The 19,413-nt window shown below is 35.1% G+C and overlaps 1 protein-coding gene across 1 annotated transcript in view; it reads right to left on the bottom strand.

Annotated features, from left to right (window-relative positions):
* The window catches only part of tns1b (tensin 1b), a 106,434-nt gene extending 87,655 nt beyond the window's left edge, over positions 1–18,779 (bottom strand). The window contains exons 1-8 of the mRNA XM_073845126.1: positions 18,623–18,779; positions 14,963–15,012; positions 10,407–10,578; positions 8,047–8,097; positions 7,828–7,950; positions 3,853–3,917; positions 3,359–3,442; positions 227–487 (exon numbers count right to left, since the gene is read on the bottom strand). Coding sequence (XP_073701227.1) covers positions 227–487; positions 3,359–3,442; positions 3,853–3,917; positions 7,828–7,950; positions 8,047–8,097; positions 10,407–10,578; positions 14,963–15,012; positions 18,623–18,703 — 887 coding nt within the window. The 5' untranslated portion in view covers positions 18,704–18,779. The remainder of the gene's footprint in view (positions 1–226; positions 488–3,358; positions 3,443–3,852; positions 3,918–7,827; positions 7,951–8,046; positions 8,098–10,406; positions 10,579–14,962; positions 15,013–18,622) is intronic.
* Between the last annotated feature and the right edge of the window lie 634 nt (positions 18,780–19,413).

The following is a 19,413-nucleotide window of genomic DNA, read 5'->3' on the forward strand; positions in this document are numbered from 1 at the left end:
ATGAAATGCAGTGGAAAGTTTTTTTCGAGATTAAGTTAATTTTCATGGCAAAGAAGGACTATGCAATTCATCTGATCACTCTTCATAACATTCTGGAGTATATGCAAATTGCTATTATAAAGACTTAAGCAGCAACTTTTCCCATTTCCAATATTTATGTAATTCTCAAAACTTTTGGCCACGACTGTACACCTGTATTTAGCTTGACCACTTGTGATCGGATCACCCGAGACGTGTGTAGTAGAGCAGCATGTTATCAATCTGACAGAGAGGCGTCAAAAGCAGCAGGAGTCGAGACGGACCCCTGAAACCTGACTTCAACACCTCTGGCAGTCGCTGACAAATGGCCCAATGGTCAGAGTATTTCAGCTCACCTCCTTTGGACTCGAAGTTTGGGATCCCGTGCATGATGACGTGGTGCAGAAACAGGGGCTTGTTGTTGATCTTGATGTTGCCGGACAGCAGACCGCTGAAGTACTGCACATACCTACAGCAAAACAAAAGATTAGCACAAATATTGTAACAAGCAGTTAAAGTAATAATTATAGACAGCTAAGGAACTAAGGTGGATTGAGAAATGAAAGAGTCTGTAACAGAGATATAAAAAAATAATTATTATTAATAACAATAATTAAAGTAATGATATGAAGAATCAAAATTAAATGAAAGATGCCATTTCCAAGAACTCATGTATTCACATCCTAGGCTTTGAGTTCATCCTTTTTGTGCTTTCCGTATCAAATAAATAACTAAATAAATACATAAATTATTTAGAATAAATCAGAATAAATAAATAATATTATTTCTAAATAAATAATATTATCTAATTTTTTCACAGTTGTTGTTTCTTATTTAAATAATATATGTGTGTGTGTGTGTGTGTGTGTGTGTGTGTGTGTGTGTGTGTGTGTGTGTGTGTGTGTGTGTGTGTGTGTGTGTGTGTGTGTGTGTGTGTGTGATTTACAATGTAAATAAAATACAAATGTTTTTAAAAATTGATAAAAACAAACAAAAAAAATTATAAATATTATATATATATATATATATATATACATATATATATATATATATATACACACACTTAAAGATTTTTTAATTTTTAAATAAATATATACAATTATTTTTATCATAAATAAAAAAAATAATTTTTTTTATTCAGTTAATATTCTAGGTTCATGTCGAGTACATGTACTGATTTTTTTGCACTTTTTTTACTGACGCAAATTTAACATATAAACTAACATGTAAGTATATCAAAAATACGTATGAAAATATGAATAATTAATATTTACTGTATATTTATATTTATACCATTTTTTAAATGAGGTACCATTATGAACAGCATATTATTTTCAATGCAAAAAACATTCATACAATTCTGAGATTTCAATGCCATTGCTATTGATTACTGAAATTGGGTATCGTGACAAAAAACACCCATAAATTAAGATACACAGATGCACTTGACGTAGCGCATAATCTTGCTGAGTCTGACAAAATCTTCAGTTTCAAGCAAACCATATTAATGAAAGTGTACATTACATAACATGCTATCTAAACACTTTTTTATTTTGAAGACCATTTAGGGTCATGAGACGGTTTCATCTGTAGTCGAGGAGCGTTTTGCTGTGCTTCCAAACCCTTAGCACAGATGTCGGGCTTTATAAACAGGAAAAAGCATTTTTCTTCTTGAACGTTGAGGCCGTGTCCCTGGAGAGGGACAGTGACCAGCGCTTCTGCATCTTCTTGGCCAAACGCCCGAGGCCTGGTTTCCCATGAACATTCAGTTGTTCCAGGGCCCCTCGATTCAGAAATCATACGCTGCTTCTTTGCTCCTGGAGCTGAGCTCTTACCATGACTCTGCCTTTCCATTTTCCATGAAGGGAGCGCAAGTATGTGCCCCAATGAAATCTAGTTTTAATGAAGCCTGAAGTGCCAGTCCCTCCATACACAGATGGAATGCTTGATTCTGTAAAAGCAGCACATCCGTGGCCAAGTGGGTGTGTAGGGGTGTGTTTTAAAGCACAAAGCGCATGTACACTTTTATCAGCATCTTAGGGTTTAAACTGCACAATGATTTATAAAAAAATCTCTGACTAGTATTAGTAAAAACATTTATATTGTATGTTCTTTTCTTTAATATATCATTTAATCACAATCAGCATTGCAATTGTGTGTCAGTGGTAGTAAGAACATCTGACTGTCTAAAGCAAAGAGTCATATGATCAAGGCCACTTACTTTGCTTATTTGATTAGTGATCTAATAATAGTGCAGAATATAAAATATTCCTTCTTTCGTGTTTAGAAATGAAGAACGACCAAGTTTGGTCTTGTTTTTGACTCCGCTGTGCTTACAAAGCTAAACAGCAGAATAGATGACACTGGCAACCACTTATGTCCAATTATAACTCAGGAAATAACAACACAAACGGCCGGCATCCCAAACATGGCTTTCCAGCGTCTTTCCAGCGCATATTTGTGACCCTGGACCACAAAACCAGTCATAAGGTTAAATTTGACAAAACTGAGATTTATAAATCATATGAAAGCTCAATAAATAAGCTTTCTATTGATGTATGGTTTGTTAGGATAGGACAATATTTGGCTGAGATACATCTATTTGAAATCAGAAATCTGAGGATGCAAAAAAATCAAAAAGACCTTTAAAGTTGTCCAAATTAGGTTCTTAACAATGCATATTACAAACCAAAAATTACTGAAAAAATTGATATGTTTACAGTAGGAATTTTACAAAAAATCTTCATGGAACATGAACTTTACTTAATTTCTTAATGATTTTTGGCATAAAAGAAAAATCTAAAATTTTGACCCATGCAATGTATTTTTGGCTATTGCTACAAATATACCCCAGCGACTTAAGACTGGTTTTGTGGTCCAGGGTCACATTTGTGAAATTATCATTCTTTAGGCATTCTGACGTATTCTGATTGTTAAACATCTTTTATGTGAAATATCTTCTTCGGGCCAGTACTTAATAAACAATAACATGCATTTTGTATGATCCCTCTTATTTTGGCAAAATAATTAACATTTAGCAGATTCTGAAACTTTAGACCTCAACTGTAAATAGTACAATTTTACCTGTAACACTGTTGGAGAGATTATGTAACATCAACATATTTTTACTTTTAAGAACTTACCACACTGCTAAAGGGTACAGTTAATTAAACAACACATAACTGAACCTAACAAAACTATACAAGCATCGTTAGCATGTTATCAGGAGGGTGAAGCTCATAAATTTCAACAATGGTTGAAGCCGAACGCTCACAATGAGGGTCAAACTCATAAAGCACAAAGATAAGAAGTCAGATGGGGAAAACAAAGCACCACTGACCTTCTCTGGGAGGGTTGACCCACGGGAAGCACTTTATCTTCATAAAAGCGCTTCATGGCAAACCTGTCCAGAGCCTGGTCTGCACTGCAGAGGCAAAGGAAACACATTATTGCAAACGTTTGGGTCACTTTCTCCAAGACACCAAAAAACAAAAACATATTCATAATAAAGCATCTTTGTCTTGTTTTTTTCCAGGAAAAGTACTTAAATGTGCTTTTTCGAATTTACTGGAAGCTTTTGGTCCATAAAAATAGCATGAATACACTTTTTGCATCAGGGATGAATTTAATCAGCACTTAATTTGAGTCTTGAAACAAATCCGCCTTTGTAAAATGATGCGATTTGGCAGTTGTTTTTCCCGCCGCCCCCCGCTCATGTGTTACCTAACGCGTGGCCGGTCTTGTGATGTGAGATTAAGGTCTTTTCATAATAAGCATTCAGAGGAGCATCTTTAATTCAATAAACACAGACAGTACACTGTCTACACAACTTACCTCGCTGATATGTTGCTGTAATGCATGTACGCAGCCACAACTACCCCTGTTCGACCTCGGTTTCCCTGCAAGAAGAGACAGATGGGATTATCAATGAATACAATACATTATTCCAGGTCTCCATTATATACTGTATGTGTAAAAATATCTGAAGTATTTAGCTAATTTTTTTTAGATGACAATCATATCAGTTTGTTTATATTTACATATGTCATAGTGTTACAAGTGAAGTTCTAACAAGAAAAACTGGCATTTTATTAAGAAATAAGTCGTTTATTTATTTAATATATATTTTAATCAAAAACAAATATTGGTATATTTGGTATTAATTAGTGTTTGCCACTTAAAACATTCAATTGTGTTTGTACAAATGACAGAAATCAGTATGATATCATAAAAATATCATTTATATAATACATTATCATTAATTAGAAGTATTACTATAGTTATCGAAAACTGAAAAAAAGTAAATTAATTAAAAGTGTTAATGAAAACAAAAAAATACATATTTTTAAATAATTTAAAATGAATGGTTAAAAATAAAATATGTTTAAATAATTGTAAATATTTTAATAATTTAAAAATAAATAAATAAATAAATAAATAAATAAATTAGAATAAAATTTTAAAATGTAAAAGATTTTTAAAAATATGTTTAATTACTTTTTAAGAATTTAATATAAAATAAAATGACGTGTATTATATTAGTTACAGCAGAATTTCAAATTTTCACTTAGTTTAAGTTGAATTACTAAAACTACTAAAACTAAAACTGAAAATAACTAACCTAAAACTGTAACAAAATATTTTAAAAAAATAAAACTTTAGTTAAAACCATTAATTAAAATAAACATTAAATGAATTTAAAATGTAAACATTTTTTTTAAATAAATTAAAATGTTAATTATAATAAATATATATAAATAAATATTTTAAAATAATTTTAAATACAATTTTACAATGTTAAAGTTTTCAAATAATTGTATTTTTTTGAATAATTTAAAATAAATATCAAAATAAAATAAAATAAACGTGTTTTATTTCAGTTAAGGCAGAATTTCTCATTTTCATTTAGTTTAGGTTGAATTACTAAAGTTACTAAAACTAAAAAGAACTAAGCTAAAACTGTAATTAATCTAAATCTAAATTTAAAATGTAAATAAAATATATAAAAATAAAAACACTTAGTATTAATAAATACTATAACACTACATTATATTATAATACTAACATAACACTGTTCCAGAGTTCAAAAGGTACTTCAGAGCATGACTGACCAAAACTTTATGATGCATCAGGTCAGCAAAGACCTTAAAACAAACTATTTCATGTATGGTTTGGGGTCAATTTAAACACATAGTTGTGTTCTTTCTGAATGAGTGAACATTTCCACCACCAAGTCATCGCCTTGTGTTTCCACTGTTACAAAGAACAACACAAGTTGCCATAACAATGCAGTGTTTATGGTTTCCTGTTAAAAAGGCAGCATATTTAAGACATTTCTTTATAAATCCAGATCACAACCTCTCTTGGCAGCGCTGCATTTCTTAGACCATTGAGAAAGCTCTCACAGAGTGCGTCTTGAGGGTGTGGAAAGAGTCGGGTCTGTTTAAAATCAAGTGGGAATACAACAAAATGGGTTTTTAAAACCACTAGGCCCATATCAAGACAAACCTGGGACCCACTGAGAAGCAGCGGTCAAGAAGGTAACCCACAAACTCCACAAGACGTAGTTTTTCTGACGTTTATACTCACGAACAGAATCCCTTTCATTAGCGAGGCACTTAACGATACCGCTATCCTCAAAAACAACAAGAAACATTTTACAATCTAACTTCAAAACGCATTGTCATCATTCTAATGTTTGTAAGTGGTAACCAGCTATGTGACCTAACCAGATCTGAAGGATACGTTCAAATGAATTGTTTAAGAAAACAGATTTGCTTGAACCTCAAGACAGGGTCAGGCAAAGGGTTTCAAAACAATGGGAAAGTAATAACTGTACAAGTAAAATCAAGAAGACTCTGGAATAGCATCATAAATTACACTGTCCAGACCACCATGACCTTTAATGACCCCATACCACCTCAGGTTAGTAAGAACTGCCTGAGATCGCCATCTACTGACAAACCACTATGGCTGCTATTTACAGTAACTATAATGTGCAGATGGAAAAGCTATTATGCAAACATCAGACTACGGCTCTGTTTTAAAACCTAGTGAGCTGACTTGCTGGCTACCGCCTACTAAGGGAACATCAGAACTCATAATGGATTTCAAAAGCAGCCTTCGAATGAGTAGTGCACTTATAATGACTTCAAGGAAAAGTATTATTTACTTAACCCCATGATCCAAGATGTGTATGTCTTTCTGTATTCAATCGCAAAGAAATTTTTGAGGAAAACATACCTGGATTTTTCTCCATATAGTGGACTTCGATGGTGGCCAATGGGTTGAAGGTCCAAAGTGTAGTTTCAATGCAGCTTTAAAGAGGAACATAAGTCTTATCTAGCAAAAAGATTGGCCATTTTGTAAAAAAAAAAAAAAAACATGCAGACCCCAAACTATATAGATACAGTTGAGGTCAAAAGTTTACATACACTTTGCAGAATCGGCAAAATGTCAATTACTTTACAAAATTAAGAGGGATCATACAAAATGCATTGTATTGTTTATTTAATATTGACCTGAATGATTCACAAATGAGTTTTTTTTTTGTTTTGTTTAGTGATAGTTGTTCATGAGTCCCTTGTTTGTCCTGAACCGTTCAACTGTCTGCTGTTCCGTCAGGTTTTCCAGCATTTTTGTGTATTTGAACCCTTTCCAACAATGACTGTATGATTTTGAGATCTGATGACAACTGAGAGACTCATATGCAACTATTACAGAAGGTTCACACGCTCACTAATGCTCCAGAACGAAAAACAATACATTAAGAGCCGGGCAGTGAAAACTTTTTTTAAAGATCAGGGTAAATTTAACTTATTTTGTCTTTTGGGAAACATGTATCATCTGTAGCCTCTGAAGGGCAGTACTAAATGAAAACAAATATGATATTTAGGCAAAATAAGAAAAATTTACACATCTCCATTCTGCTCAAAAGTTTTCACCCCCAGCTCTTCATGCATCATTTCTCCTTCTGGAGCCTCAGTCAGTGTTTAAACCATGTGTAATAGTTGCATATGAGTCCCTCAGTTGTCCTCAGTGTGAAAAGATGGATCTCAAAATCATACAGTCATTGTTGGAAAGTGTTCAAATACACAAAAATGCTGGAAAATCAAAGAATTTGTGGGACCTGAAGGATTTTTCTGAAGAACAGCAGACAGTTTAACTGAAAATCTGAGATTCTGAAAAGGGGATGAAAACTTTTGACCTCAACTGTACTTGTATATAAAAATGTATACCACAAATTCTCATTCTGCACTACCTCTGCAATGTGCACGTGTGTCTTCATGTGTTTGCCAATCATTTTGGAAAGGTCATGCGTGGTTAGTTCTTCGTCTATGTACTAAAGCGAAAAACTCCATCTCATTTTCTCCTCCAACTTCAAAATGTCCAAAATCGTTGTTTTATCCTTTTTTGTAAAGAGAGTCTGACTTTCTTTGCTCGTTCACAAAGATAAGCACTAGATAAGACCTTTATTCCTCGGCTGTAGAGCCCGTTGAAGCTGCTCTGAAACTGCAATTCAGACCTTCAACCCATTGTGCCACCAATGAAGTCCACTATATACAGTAGATGAAAAATCCTGGAATGTTTTCCTCTAAAACCTTAATTTCTTTGTGACCGAAAGACATAAACATCCTGGATGACATGGCGTCAGTAAATTATCAGGAAACTTTTATTCTGGATTTGAAATTCTCTTTTAAAACTCTCACTAGGTTTTTTTACATAATGTGTGACTTTGTGATGTTTGTTGCTAGTGTTACCAAAAAACATTGCTCCTTTTTGATTCCCAAAGCACAAGTGAAACAGTACCTTATTGTGTAAGACCACCACATTGTGAGCGTCAGCGTTCATCCAAGTGTCCATGGCTTTGCAGATGCTGCAGATCTTATCCAGGGCTGGAGCATGATGGTCCGGCCAGCCAAAATCCAGCACCTTTTGTGAACAAACACATCGGTGAGTAAGAAAGAACAAAGGAACAAATATCTTCACAGTAGATAACATTAAAAAGTGAAAGTAGATACTACTTACTTTGGGATTCAGCTTGGAAACATCATATCGCTTTTCGCTGAGGTTGAAGACCTGAAAAAATACAATTACTGTTAATACATTGAAGAAATATAATTAGGCCTATACCACCTTAGTGGTGCCAAAAATGATTACAACACTATTATTTTCACCAGCTAAAAATAGTTGTAGGTCAGTTATTTCTGTCTTTTGCTGTAGTATGTCAGTAGGAAATATCAGTTTACATTTTCAAACATTTATTTTGCCATTAATTCTAATAGTCCAGTGCGATTTTTGTTCGCACAAGGAGTCTGACAACAGCCAGTGCTCCACACAGAGATCTGATCTCATCTCATTCCTGGAGTGACATAAAGAAACAGAATAAATGAATCCAGAAGAACTCAGGCAACATCTCCAAGATGCTTCAAGAAACGTACCTGCAAAGCTACAGGACAGTGTTAATTTTGCTGATGACGATTTAGGGAAGAGATTCATTCACAGCAAATCTGCTGCGTGGTGAGGAGGTTAGATACGTACATATGAACAACACACGAGTAAGTTACTCTTTTGTGTCTCATGAATGGAGAAATACACAAAAAATGATGTTGAATTATCCGTGTTGATAAATATTCACATACACACAATTGGTGAACGTAAACAATTGGGAGACTATCAGACGTGTATCAGTACATTAGATCCGTGCGTTCGGTTTTAAAGGGACAGCAGCCTAATTTAGTTGCTATTGTCTGTGGCACTGATGTTAAGCAAGCAACAATAGAAAGACAAAAATCACTCACTGCTCTTGACTGAGTCATTTTAGTAGCCCTAATAAAGATTAATCTAAATTTACTTATATAAATAAATGTCTGCTTGAAAGAATGAAGAATGTGGTAAACAAGTTGTTATAAAGAATGCATAATTAGCCTATGTGGTTTTATTTCATTTTAATATAAAAGCATGTTGCGTGTCACAGCAGTTAAGTCTGTGTCTATCATGATAAAACCTTAATATGAAACCTACATAATATGTTTGGTAATTTTAGAGAAATGTTTAATAAATGCATTACACTTTAACTAAACCCATTAGATTTTCGTGATTTTAGCCGACTAAATCTACTGTAAATTTAAAACTAGACTAAAACTAAAAACAATTCAGATTACTAAAATATGAAAAAAACTAAACGGCATTTTAGTCAAAATACTATGGCTAAAACTAAATCATAATTTCAAAATGGTCAAAATTAACACTGCTACAGTACTGTCAAAAGTTTTAGGCACTTGTGTTAAAATGCTGTAAAATGAGGATGCTGTCAAAAATAATGTCATAAATAGATTTTCTTTATCAATTCATTTTTATTAACTAAATTAGATCAACATTTGGTGTGACCGTCCTTTGAGTTTAAAACAGCTTTTGCCCGAGGTGCACTTGCGCATAGTTTTTCAGGTAGCTTTGCAGGTACAGTAGTTCTCTTGAAGCAACTTGAAGACATTACCACAGTTCATCTGGATTTAGTCTGTCTCAGTTTGTTCTGTCTCATTTATTTCATTCCACCCTGCTGGAAAAAAAAAAAAAACAGCTGTTGGAGCCATTTCTTTTTCTATTTTTTCATTGAATGGACTGATTTAATAATTTGAATACAATTTAGTTTGTTTAATTTGTTAATTATAATTATTTGTGTTTATTTGATTATTTGTTTTGAATGTTTTCTGCATTTAGGGCAGGTGAGGAGTAGGTGGAGCTAGAGTAAGGGGAGCGGACACAATTTTTAGACCGTGTGGTCCGCGGGTTTGGAAGATCGGAGCTAATGTTTTAGCAACTGAATGTTAAGCACTATGTTTTGGTGAAAATAAAGCAAAGAAAAAGATTAACCATGGACTTGCGCGTCGATTAATTTCGCCCCCCTCTGGATAGTGGCTCATCTCTGCTGTGCCGCTACAACAGCTAAAACCAGCCTAGGCTGGTTGGCTGGTTTTAGCTGGTTTAAGCTGGTCTCCCAGCCTGGTTAGGCTGGTTTAAGCTGGTGGTTTCCCAGCCTGACCAGCTAAGACCAAAACCCCTCTAAAACCAGCCTGCTGACCAGCTATGACCAGCTAAAACCAAGCTGGTTGGCTGGCTTTAGCTGTTTTTTTCACCAGGGCAGAGATCAGATTCTTTCTCTGTTGTCCGACTCCTTGTGCAAACAAAAATCTCATTGGATTATTACAATTAATGGCAAAATGAATGTTTGGAAATGTAAACTGATATTTCCTACTGACACACTATAGCAAAAGATAGAGATAACTGACTTTAAAACCATTTTTCAGCTGGTGAAAACATTAGTGTTCTAATAATTGTGGCCACCACTGTATATTAGCATTCAAAGCTATTGAGTTTTAAGGTCTCACCAAGTAGTTGTCACCATGTTTGGAGCGTAGCATGGTGGCGACCTCCTTTATGTTAGCGCTGTAGCTCGGCTCCTCTACATTACTGGGGAAGGTCACAGAAATGATGCGCTCTGTGATGTAGACCAGGTCCACCTCATAGTTTTCTTCCATGGCCTGGATCAAACTCAAACTCCTGCAAAAACCAGAAGATCAGAGACTTTTCAGCATGTCTACAACTCTTAGTGTGCAACAAATGCAATTCACAACTCAAGCAAGTCTTGTGTCTCACAGCACATGACATCAGTAAATCATCATGTTTTTTCAGAAGAACGCCTCACCTCAAACATGTCAGCGCTGAACAGTCTATTAAACGCATATCTGATGTTCAGTATGGCTTGAATAAAATATAGTGGGGAAAGATTGATCGCAGAGATAAACAAAGGAGATATGAAAATATCCTGCATTCCCTGTGTGCAGCAGGGCAGACCAAAGAAAACAATTTGGTCACTGGTGAGGCGTAAGCCTGCCAAGGATGAAACCACAATCAGGCCCCCCATCTGTGACCTCACTCTCTCCTCAGGTCTGGATTGCAAGGCAATCAGAGAGAAGTTCAGCCATCTTTTAATCTAGGGCTTCATTCCAAAACCTAGTGAGATTCCTAAGTAGGCAGCATTTTAGTGCGCTCCCGAAATGAAAAATGTTCAAAAAGGTAGAATGCATTGTGTTAAGCTCAGTATCGCAATCAATATTATATAGAATAAATACAATAAAAATACATTACTGAAAAAACAGTAACATTTTAAAATACTTTTACTATCTAAAAATAACTGTTTATTTATTTATTTATTATATTTTAAAATGTGATTTATTCCTGTGATTAAAGCTACATTTTCAGCATCATTACTCCAGTCTTCAGTGTCACGTGATCCTTCATAAATCATTCTAATATGCTGATTTGCTGTTTAAGAAATATTTATTATTATTATTATCAATGTTTAAAACAGTTTTAAACAGCACATTTTTTCAGGATTCTTTAATGAATAGAAAGACCCAAATATCAGCATTTATCTGAAATAAAAAGCTTTTGTAACATTATACACTACCATTCAAAAGCTTGAAGTCAGGTTTTTTTTTTTTTAAGAAATTATAGAAAATAATACTTTTTCAGCAAGGATGCTTTAAATTGATCAAAAGTGATGATAAAATACATTTATAATGTTACAAAAGATTTCTACTTCAGATAAATGTTGTTCTTCTGAACATTCTATTTAACAAAGAAACCTGAAAAATTATACTCAACTGTTTTCAACATAATAATAATAATAATACTTAATTTTTTTGGAGCAGCAAATCAGAATATTAGAATGATTTCTGAAGGATCATGTGACTGCAGTAATGATGCTAAAAATTCAGCTTTGAAATCACTTGGAATACATTGCATTTTAAAATACATTCACATACAAAACAGTTCTTTTATATAGCAAAAATATTTCAAAATTGTACTGTTTTTGCTGTACTTTAGATCAATATAATGCAGGCTTGGTGAGCAGAAGAGACTTCTTTAAAACAATAAAAATCCTGCTGTTCAAAAACCTAACTATAATATAATATAACTGTAAAAAAAAACTATTATATAATTATTATAATATAAAACATTAATATTTGTGTATATAAATATTGCATTCTTTCTACATATACATACATATATATTTTATGTATTTATTATTATTATTAATATTATATTTATATCAATTCGATACATGCTCAAAATAATTGTGTATATAATATAAATACATACGTAAAATAATAGAATTTAATAATAATAATAATACAATTTAATATTTAATAATTCATATTATATATTGTTTTATTGTAATTTATATATTCATTCAGCACATGTTCATTATAATAAAAAATAGACTCTCTTATCCAATAAATGTGCATTCTTATGTTTATTTTAGACATGCCAAGCTTTACTGAAATCATGAGCTTGCTTACTGTACACTTCAATAGTGAGCAATGCTGTTTGAATATGATGCTGACTTAAAAGCTCATGGATCAGATCAGGCAGTTTGGGAAGAAAGCATGCAAACCTTGAGTAAATCAGGGCTAAAGTATTTGAGCTTTCTAGCTTTTGGAAAGATACCTGTTGGTGACCATTTTTAGCCTTGAAAATCTGTTTTCTGGGCATTGCAGCCACAGTAAATCATGTAAATCTCTCTACAGCATTTTAATTGAAAAGCGGTTTGCATTCAGCGCAAGCTGGAGAAATAAATGTAAATAACGCATGATTGTGATTGGTACATGACATGTAAACATTGTACTTGCACCACAGTCTTGGAAAACATGCACAACATTGCACAACTCTCAGGAGATTCTGGCTGATCTCAGCGTGTGGAAAACACAAGGCATAACAATCCCTCAACAAGCCTTTAATGTTAAGGATTTCCCCTGAACCCACAATCATTTTGGAAGCCAGGAAGGAAGGTTTGTGCATTCATTCACTTTTAAACAAACATATTGAACAATATTATTCAATACCACCCACAATCCATCTTCACCAGGTTGTAAATGCCCTAAAAGAGCACTTGCTATTACGTGAAAGACATCTATTTGTCTGTTACTTTAATAATAAAAATGGAAGTAGTTATGAGTAGATGTAGATTCTGTGGGCATGTTTGCACTGTTATGTGATTTACATAATTCCTAAGTTGAACGGTAGCTAAAACAACACAGATAGCGCATGCAAATAAAACAGTGCTATCAGCGGTTCAAACTGAACGACAGTACAGTATCTACCGCACAAACTCCATCTATCAGTAAAAACAGGAATGCGATTTTTGGCAGAAAAACAAAGGGTCCCAACGGACCTCATTTTGAGATTGTGTCCAAACGGAGAGTTTCCCAAAACAGGAGACAAATAAAACAGCAGCCCATGTAAACAAAAAGCAAAAAATTCCCTCTGGTAGCTGAAATGGAAGCTATTTGTAGTGGTGAATTTCACAAAGCGTCTTCTCACAGCCTGGCATGAACACACCCAACAGCTGAGAGACATAAGACCGTCGGAACGGATCAGAGATCAACTCGTGTGTTATATAACATGAGATGAATATTTAATTTGTTTAGAATAGCCTTATCTTCTGGCTTGCATCCATCGAGTTTCAAATAAAAAGGAAATACTTTTAAAATTTAAATAATCTAATCAAGTGAGATGAAGTACCTTTGACTTGTGTAGAAGAATCCAAAAATAGCCTTTACCGCATTTTTACGTAATATATAAACTTAATTATAGTATAAATTTCCATAAATACTGAGATATACAGCTGAAGGCAAAAGTTTGTAGAATCTGTAAAATGTTACTTATTTTACCAAAACAAGAGGGATCATACAAAATGCATGTTATTTTTTTTATTTAGTACTGATCTGAATAAGATATTTCACATAAAAGATGTTTACATATAGTCCACACAAGAAAATAATAGTTTAATTTATAAAAATTATCCCATTCAAAAGTTTACATACACTTGCTTCTTAATACTGTGTTGTTATCTGAATGATCCACATCTTTTTTTTTTTTTTTAGTTTTTTTGTTTAGTGATACTTGCTCATGAATCCCTTGTTTGTCCAGAACTGCCTGCTGTTCTTCAGAAAAAATCTTTCAGGTCCCACAGATTCTTTGGTTTTTCAGCATTTTTGTGAACCCTTTCCAACTATGGTTGTATGATTTTGAGATCCATCTTTTTACACTGAGGACAACTGAGGGACTCATATGCAACTATTACAGAAGGTTCAAACACTCACTGATGCTTCAGAAGGGAACACGATATTTAGATTAAGAACTGGGGGGTGAAAACTTTTGAACAGAATGAAAATGTGTACATTTTTCTGCCTAAATATTTTTTTTTATTTAGTACAGAAGATATTTACATGCTTCCCAGAAGACAAAATAAGTTAAATTTACCCTGATCCTCAAATTCAAAAAGTTTTCACCCTCTTAATGCATTGTGTTCCTTCTAAAGCATCAGTGAGCATTGCATATAATTAACATTTTGCCGATTCTACAACGTGTATGCTAACTTTTGGCTTCAACTGTAAATGAGTACCATTCTTTTATTTTTTTGGTTTTATTTGAACTATAGCCTGTTTTTTGGATGTGCACAAACATTCTAAATTAGTTCTTCATCATTCTTTGTACATTTTCCTAATATAAATGAATGCATAAATATGGTAACAAGGATTTGTTTTTCCTCACGGGTGGGCGGTGCCTGCTTTACTGCTTGTATCTATAGCAAACGATCACTCAAGATAAAAGTGCCGTTATTTATCTAACATACTGTACTGTATGTGGGAGTGAAGCCCTATTAGGACATCATATTTTAACCCTGCAGATTGTGTAGATGCTTTAAAGTGTGTTTATTCGCCGTTCTCATAAACTGCAATAAAGAATGTGAGACTGATCCAAGCAGAGTCAAATGTCAACCGGCGCTGAATTTCGGAATGCTATGAAGATCCCTTGAGATGTTCACTACAGCAACACATGAGATATTGGCTAAACTGATTTCTGACGAAGATCTTACCTTGATGGTCTGCGTCGAGACTCCATGCTCTTGGAGGATTTGGTTGAGCCCTAAAAGAAAAGAAAAATCTAGTTAGGATCACAGAAATCTAGTTGAGAAAAGCTAGTGTCTGAACTAGGAAGGAAACATCAGTCAGACAAAAAAAAGAGGTAGAGTTTTAGGGCATCAGAGCAGATTTCCCATTGTTTTCTGATGGTCATGTATGAAAATCAACACACCCAATGTTTATGCAGCACAAATGCTTATATATGTCTAAATATAGATGCAAGACAAGATCGGAATTGCCTGCAGCTCTAAATGCCGAACATTCTATCAAAGTCAATGGAAGATTCTTTAAGAACTTTAACATTTAAAAATATGGAGTTCAGAACTGACGCAACATACAGCAAACACTCCATTCATCTTATGCAGATAACCTCAAAATGACCAAATAACTTCCAATTATTCAGCCTGGCTGATAAACTGCTCTATCACTAATCATGATCTCACAAATACGACAGTTTCCAGATGTTTTTAGCCCATTTCCTGTTTAAAAATGACCGTAAACCAGTTATCCTCAGGGGAGGCTTACTGTTCATCTCCAGAGCTCAGGCTGTTCTGCTGATTATACCAATGAAAAGGCCGCTTGTTTGGACAGTTACTTATGGTTTGTGTTTATCCGTATGTAAAACTGTGTTGATACAGGTTGAAGAGGGCTGTTGTGAGCACGTAGGTCTGTATCTAACATTGAGCATGCCATCTAAGCTGTATACACTGTAAATGCAATGACAGCCTGTGATGTGAGGGAATAAAATGGATGGATTTCACACAGCAGACGCTGAAAGGTGTATAATTTCTGTACTATACTTGGTTTGGTGTTGGTAGTGGGGTAAAAATAAACTTTTTACCTGTAAAATGACATTTAGAGATATTAAAATGTTCATGGTCTCACTCTTGAGTCTTACAAACAAAGGATAAGCCTTGAAACATGCGTGGTTTACGCTCACCGTCTAAATGACATACTAGTGCCTGACTGACACGACTAAAATGGAACAATGCTTGCTAAGAAAACCCAGAATCCAACGTGTAATTACACACAGTGCTGTGGCTGTTTCTAGAAACTGTATGGACTTTGCATGTGGTTTCCCATATGTAGCAGTCTTAGAATAGTATAGACTTAAAGGAAATGAAATTATGGGAAAATTTCAAGTTCAAATGTCGCCAATAAGAAAACAACACATTGAGCTCTGAATCCATTGATTTTGCTGGGAACTGGAAAAATTGCTTAATGAGCTACTTTAATATTTTTAAGCAGTGCATAAAACTATGCACTCTAAAAAATGCTGGGTTGTTTAAACCCAACTTTTTGGTAAAAAAAAATAATGTAATCCATCAGTTGGGATAGTCCATGTTTGACCCAAAATTAAGTTGAAACATCCCAGCATGTTCTAGAGTGCAGAAATCACCAAGAACATTTTGTCAAACAAAACCCATTTGGAATTTCAATTGGTTAAGCAGCATAGGAAAATGACTGCTTTCAAACCGTTTTCCTAAACCAATTTGCCATTGGTCAGTAAACAGATAGTCCCGCCCCAAACTCATGCCATTGGTTGAGTCAATGGTGCTGTGTTAAACTGGTCAAGATCCAAAACCAAACCAAAACAAAAACTGTACATACATCACCTAACTTTCATGACGTTTCCATGTCTGGAAATAACAACACTGACCGTGGGAACCATCTACGTTTTATTTAATGAATTCTCTAAGCACTTAAAGGAACAGTCCACCTAAAATGAAATTATGTCATCATTTGCTCATCCTCATGTTGTCTCAAACCTGTTTGACTTTTTGTTTCTTCTGTGAAACACAAAGATATTTTTAAGAAAGTGTCAGTGTTTTTATCCATACAATGAAAGTCAATAGGGTCCAAAACTCTGACTCCCATAAAATTAATTTACTATACACTTTAAAAAATGCTGGGTTGTTTCAACCCAACTTTTGGTCAAATATGGACTAACCCAACTTTTGGGTTAAAAATTTAATTGAAAAATTTAACCCAACAGCTGGGTTAGTCCATATTTGACCCAAAATTGGGTTGAAACATTCCAGCATTTTCTAAAGTGTAGAAATGACCAAGAATATTTAGTCTAACAAAACCCATTTGGAATTTCATTTGGTTAAACGGCATAGCAAAATGACTGCTTTCAAACAGTTTTCCTAAACCAATTTGCCACTGGTCAGCAAACAGATAGTCCCATCCCAAACTCATGCCATTGGTTAAGCCAATGCTGCTCAAGTGGTCAAGATCTAAAATCAAAACGAAACCAAAATCATCTAAATTTGTACACACATCACCTAATTTCCATGACTTTTCCAGATCTGGAAATAAGAACACTGACTGTGGGAACCATGTACCTTTTATTTAATGTATTCTCTAAGCACTTAAAGGAACAATCCACCTAAAATGAAATTCTGTCAACATTTACTCGGCCTCATGTCATTTCAAACCAAATGACCAAGAATATACTGTCTAACAAAACTCACTTGGAATTTCATTTGGTTGACAAAAGATTGTTAATTAATTTGCCATTGGTCAGCAAAAAGATAATTCCACCCCAAAACTCATTCCACTGGTCAATGCTGCTGTATGGAACTGGTCAAGATCTACAAGATACACACATCACCTAATTTCCATGACTTTTGCAGCTCTGAAAAATACAACATTGACCGTGGGAAGCCTGTACATTTTATTTATGAATTCTCTAAGCACTTAAAAGAACAGTCTGCCTAAAATGAAATTCTGTCATCATTTACTCATCCTCGTGTTGTTTTAAAAATGTTTGACTTTTTGTTTCTTTGGTGGAACACAAAAGATATTTTCGAGAAAGTGTCAGTGTTTTTGTCCATACAATGTAAGTCAATGGGGTCCGAAACATCTAAAATATCTTCTTTCCACAGAAGAAAGTAAGTCATATGGGTTTGAAAAGACACGATGGTGAGTAACAGAATTATATTGTTGAGTGAGCTGTCCCTTTAAGAAGCATTCATTAAAGTAAAATGTTCCCACAGTGTTAATTTCCTAAATAATCGTCCTTTCCAAGAATCCAGTGAAATCTACTACAATATTGTTTGCAAGTACAGCATTTAGAGCCCAATCGAGATTTCAATGAACAGACTGTAAAAGACCATTAACACATTTTGTAGTGTGTAACTCTTTTGCATGTACAGATGACTGGGCCAGGCCTTTATGAACGATCATAAAGAACAAGGAAATACAAATAAGCCATACTAACACAGACTGCCAAAGTTGCTCACTTATAGCTGGAGAAAGCCATTGCGACACACTTGAGTAAAACACCCTGGCATTGCAAACCCCTTTTCTATCCATCCAGGGTCCACCTTCCATCTCTCGGCACACGGTGCCCGGCTCCAAAAACATTCCCTTAATCAGCCGATAATTGCGACCCCCAGAAGGACAGCCAAGAAAGGGTGGGTGGGGGGTTGGAAGGGGGTCTCAGCCAGGCTTGATCAAAACCAGCTGGAAACGCTGCTTTCGAGCGGGCCCGACAAATGAACGATCACAGAGCACAGGGAAGAAAGCGAGGGAGAGCTTTGAGGAAAAAGTTGCCAACAAGAGCTACAGTACAGTCCGGAAAGTTTGGCAGAAACCCGAAGGCCTACCTTGAACAGGTAACCCGTACTCCACCTCCAAGCATCGCGTATGGAGGACAAACGCCTCCGTAAAGAGCCGCTGGGATTCATGATTGGGAAGTAACGCTTCCCTATTCCTCACGTTCCCCTTTTCCCGAAGAGCGCCCCACGTTCCCGGCTCTATTTTGGTTCTGCGCTGTGCCGAGGATGCCGCATGCCTGGCGTCAAACTCAAGCGGACCACAGCTTTCTTCTTTCTCCCACTCGCAGAGTTACTCTTTCCCTTGTTTCTTTCCCTCCCGCCTCCTTCTCCGGCCCCTCCTTTTTCCTCGGGACCTCTCCCCTCCCTCTTTCCCATGCTGTGTGTGTGTGTGTGTGTGTGTGTGCTGCTGCCACCCGCGTTTGTTTGGATCTTCGGTCTAGCCTTTGCTCTCTCTCCGGGTCACACACTCAGCAGCTGACTGGAGGAGATGATCATCCCAAACTCACGGCTTCAGCTATTCACAGTTGTGTCAGCTCCAGTAAACCACGGCCTATCAACTCCCTTTGCTCTAGAATACAAACGAATGGCTTTCTGTCCATGTCAAGTAGTCAAATCATGCTGCTTTTTTGGATCTACATAGTTTTTATCCCTGAGGTCCACTTAGGATACTAAAAATAGCTGTAATTTAGTTTTTCATGAGTGTTTTCTATCCTCTCGCTGACCTTGAAGCAAGCTGTGCACTCTTGCTGCCATGTCTTTAAGATTTCTATGCAAACATTCACTTTGCATGTGAAATGGACCACTTTTAAAGATTGTGATGGTGTTTCCAGTTATTAACA

The sequence above is a fragment of the Garra rufa genome, chromosome 8 (assembly GCF_049309525.1).
Source record: "Garra rufa chromosome 8, GarRuf1.0, whole genome shotgun sequence".
Classification (NCBI taxonomy): domain Eukaryota; kingdom Metazoa; phylum Chordata; class Actinopteri; order Cypriniformes; family Cyprinidae; genus Garra; species Garra rufa.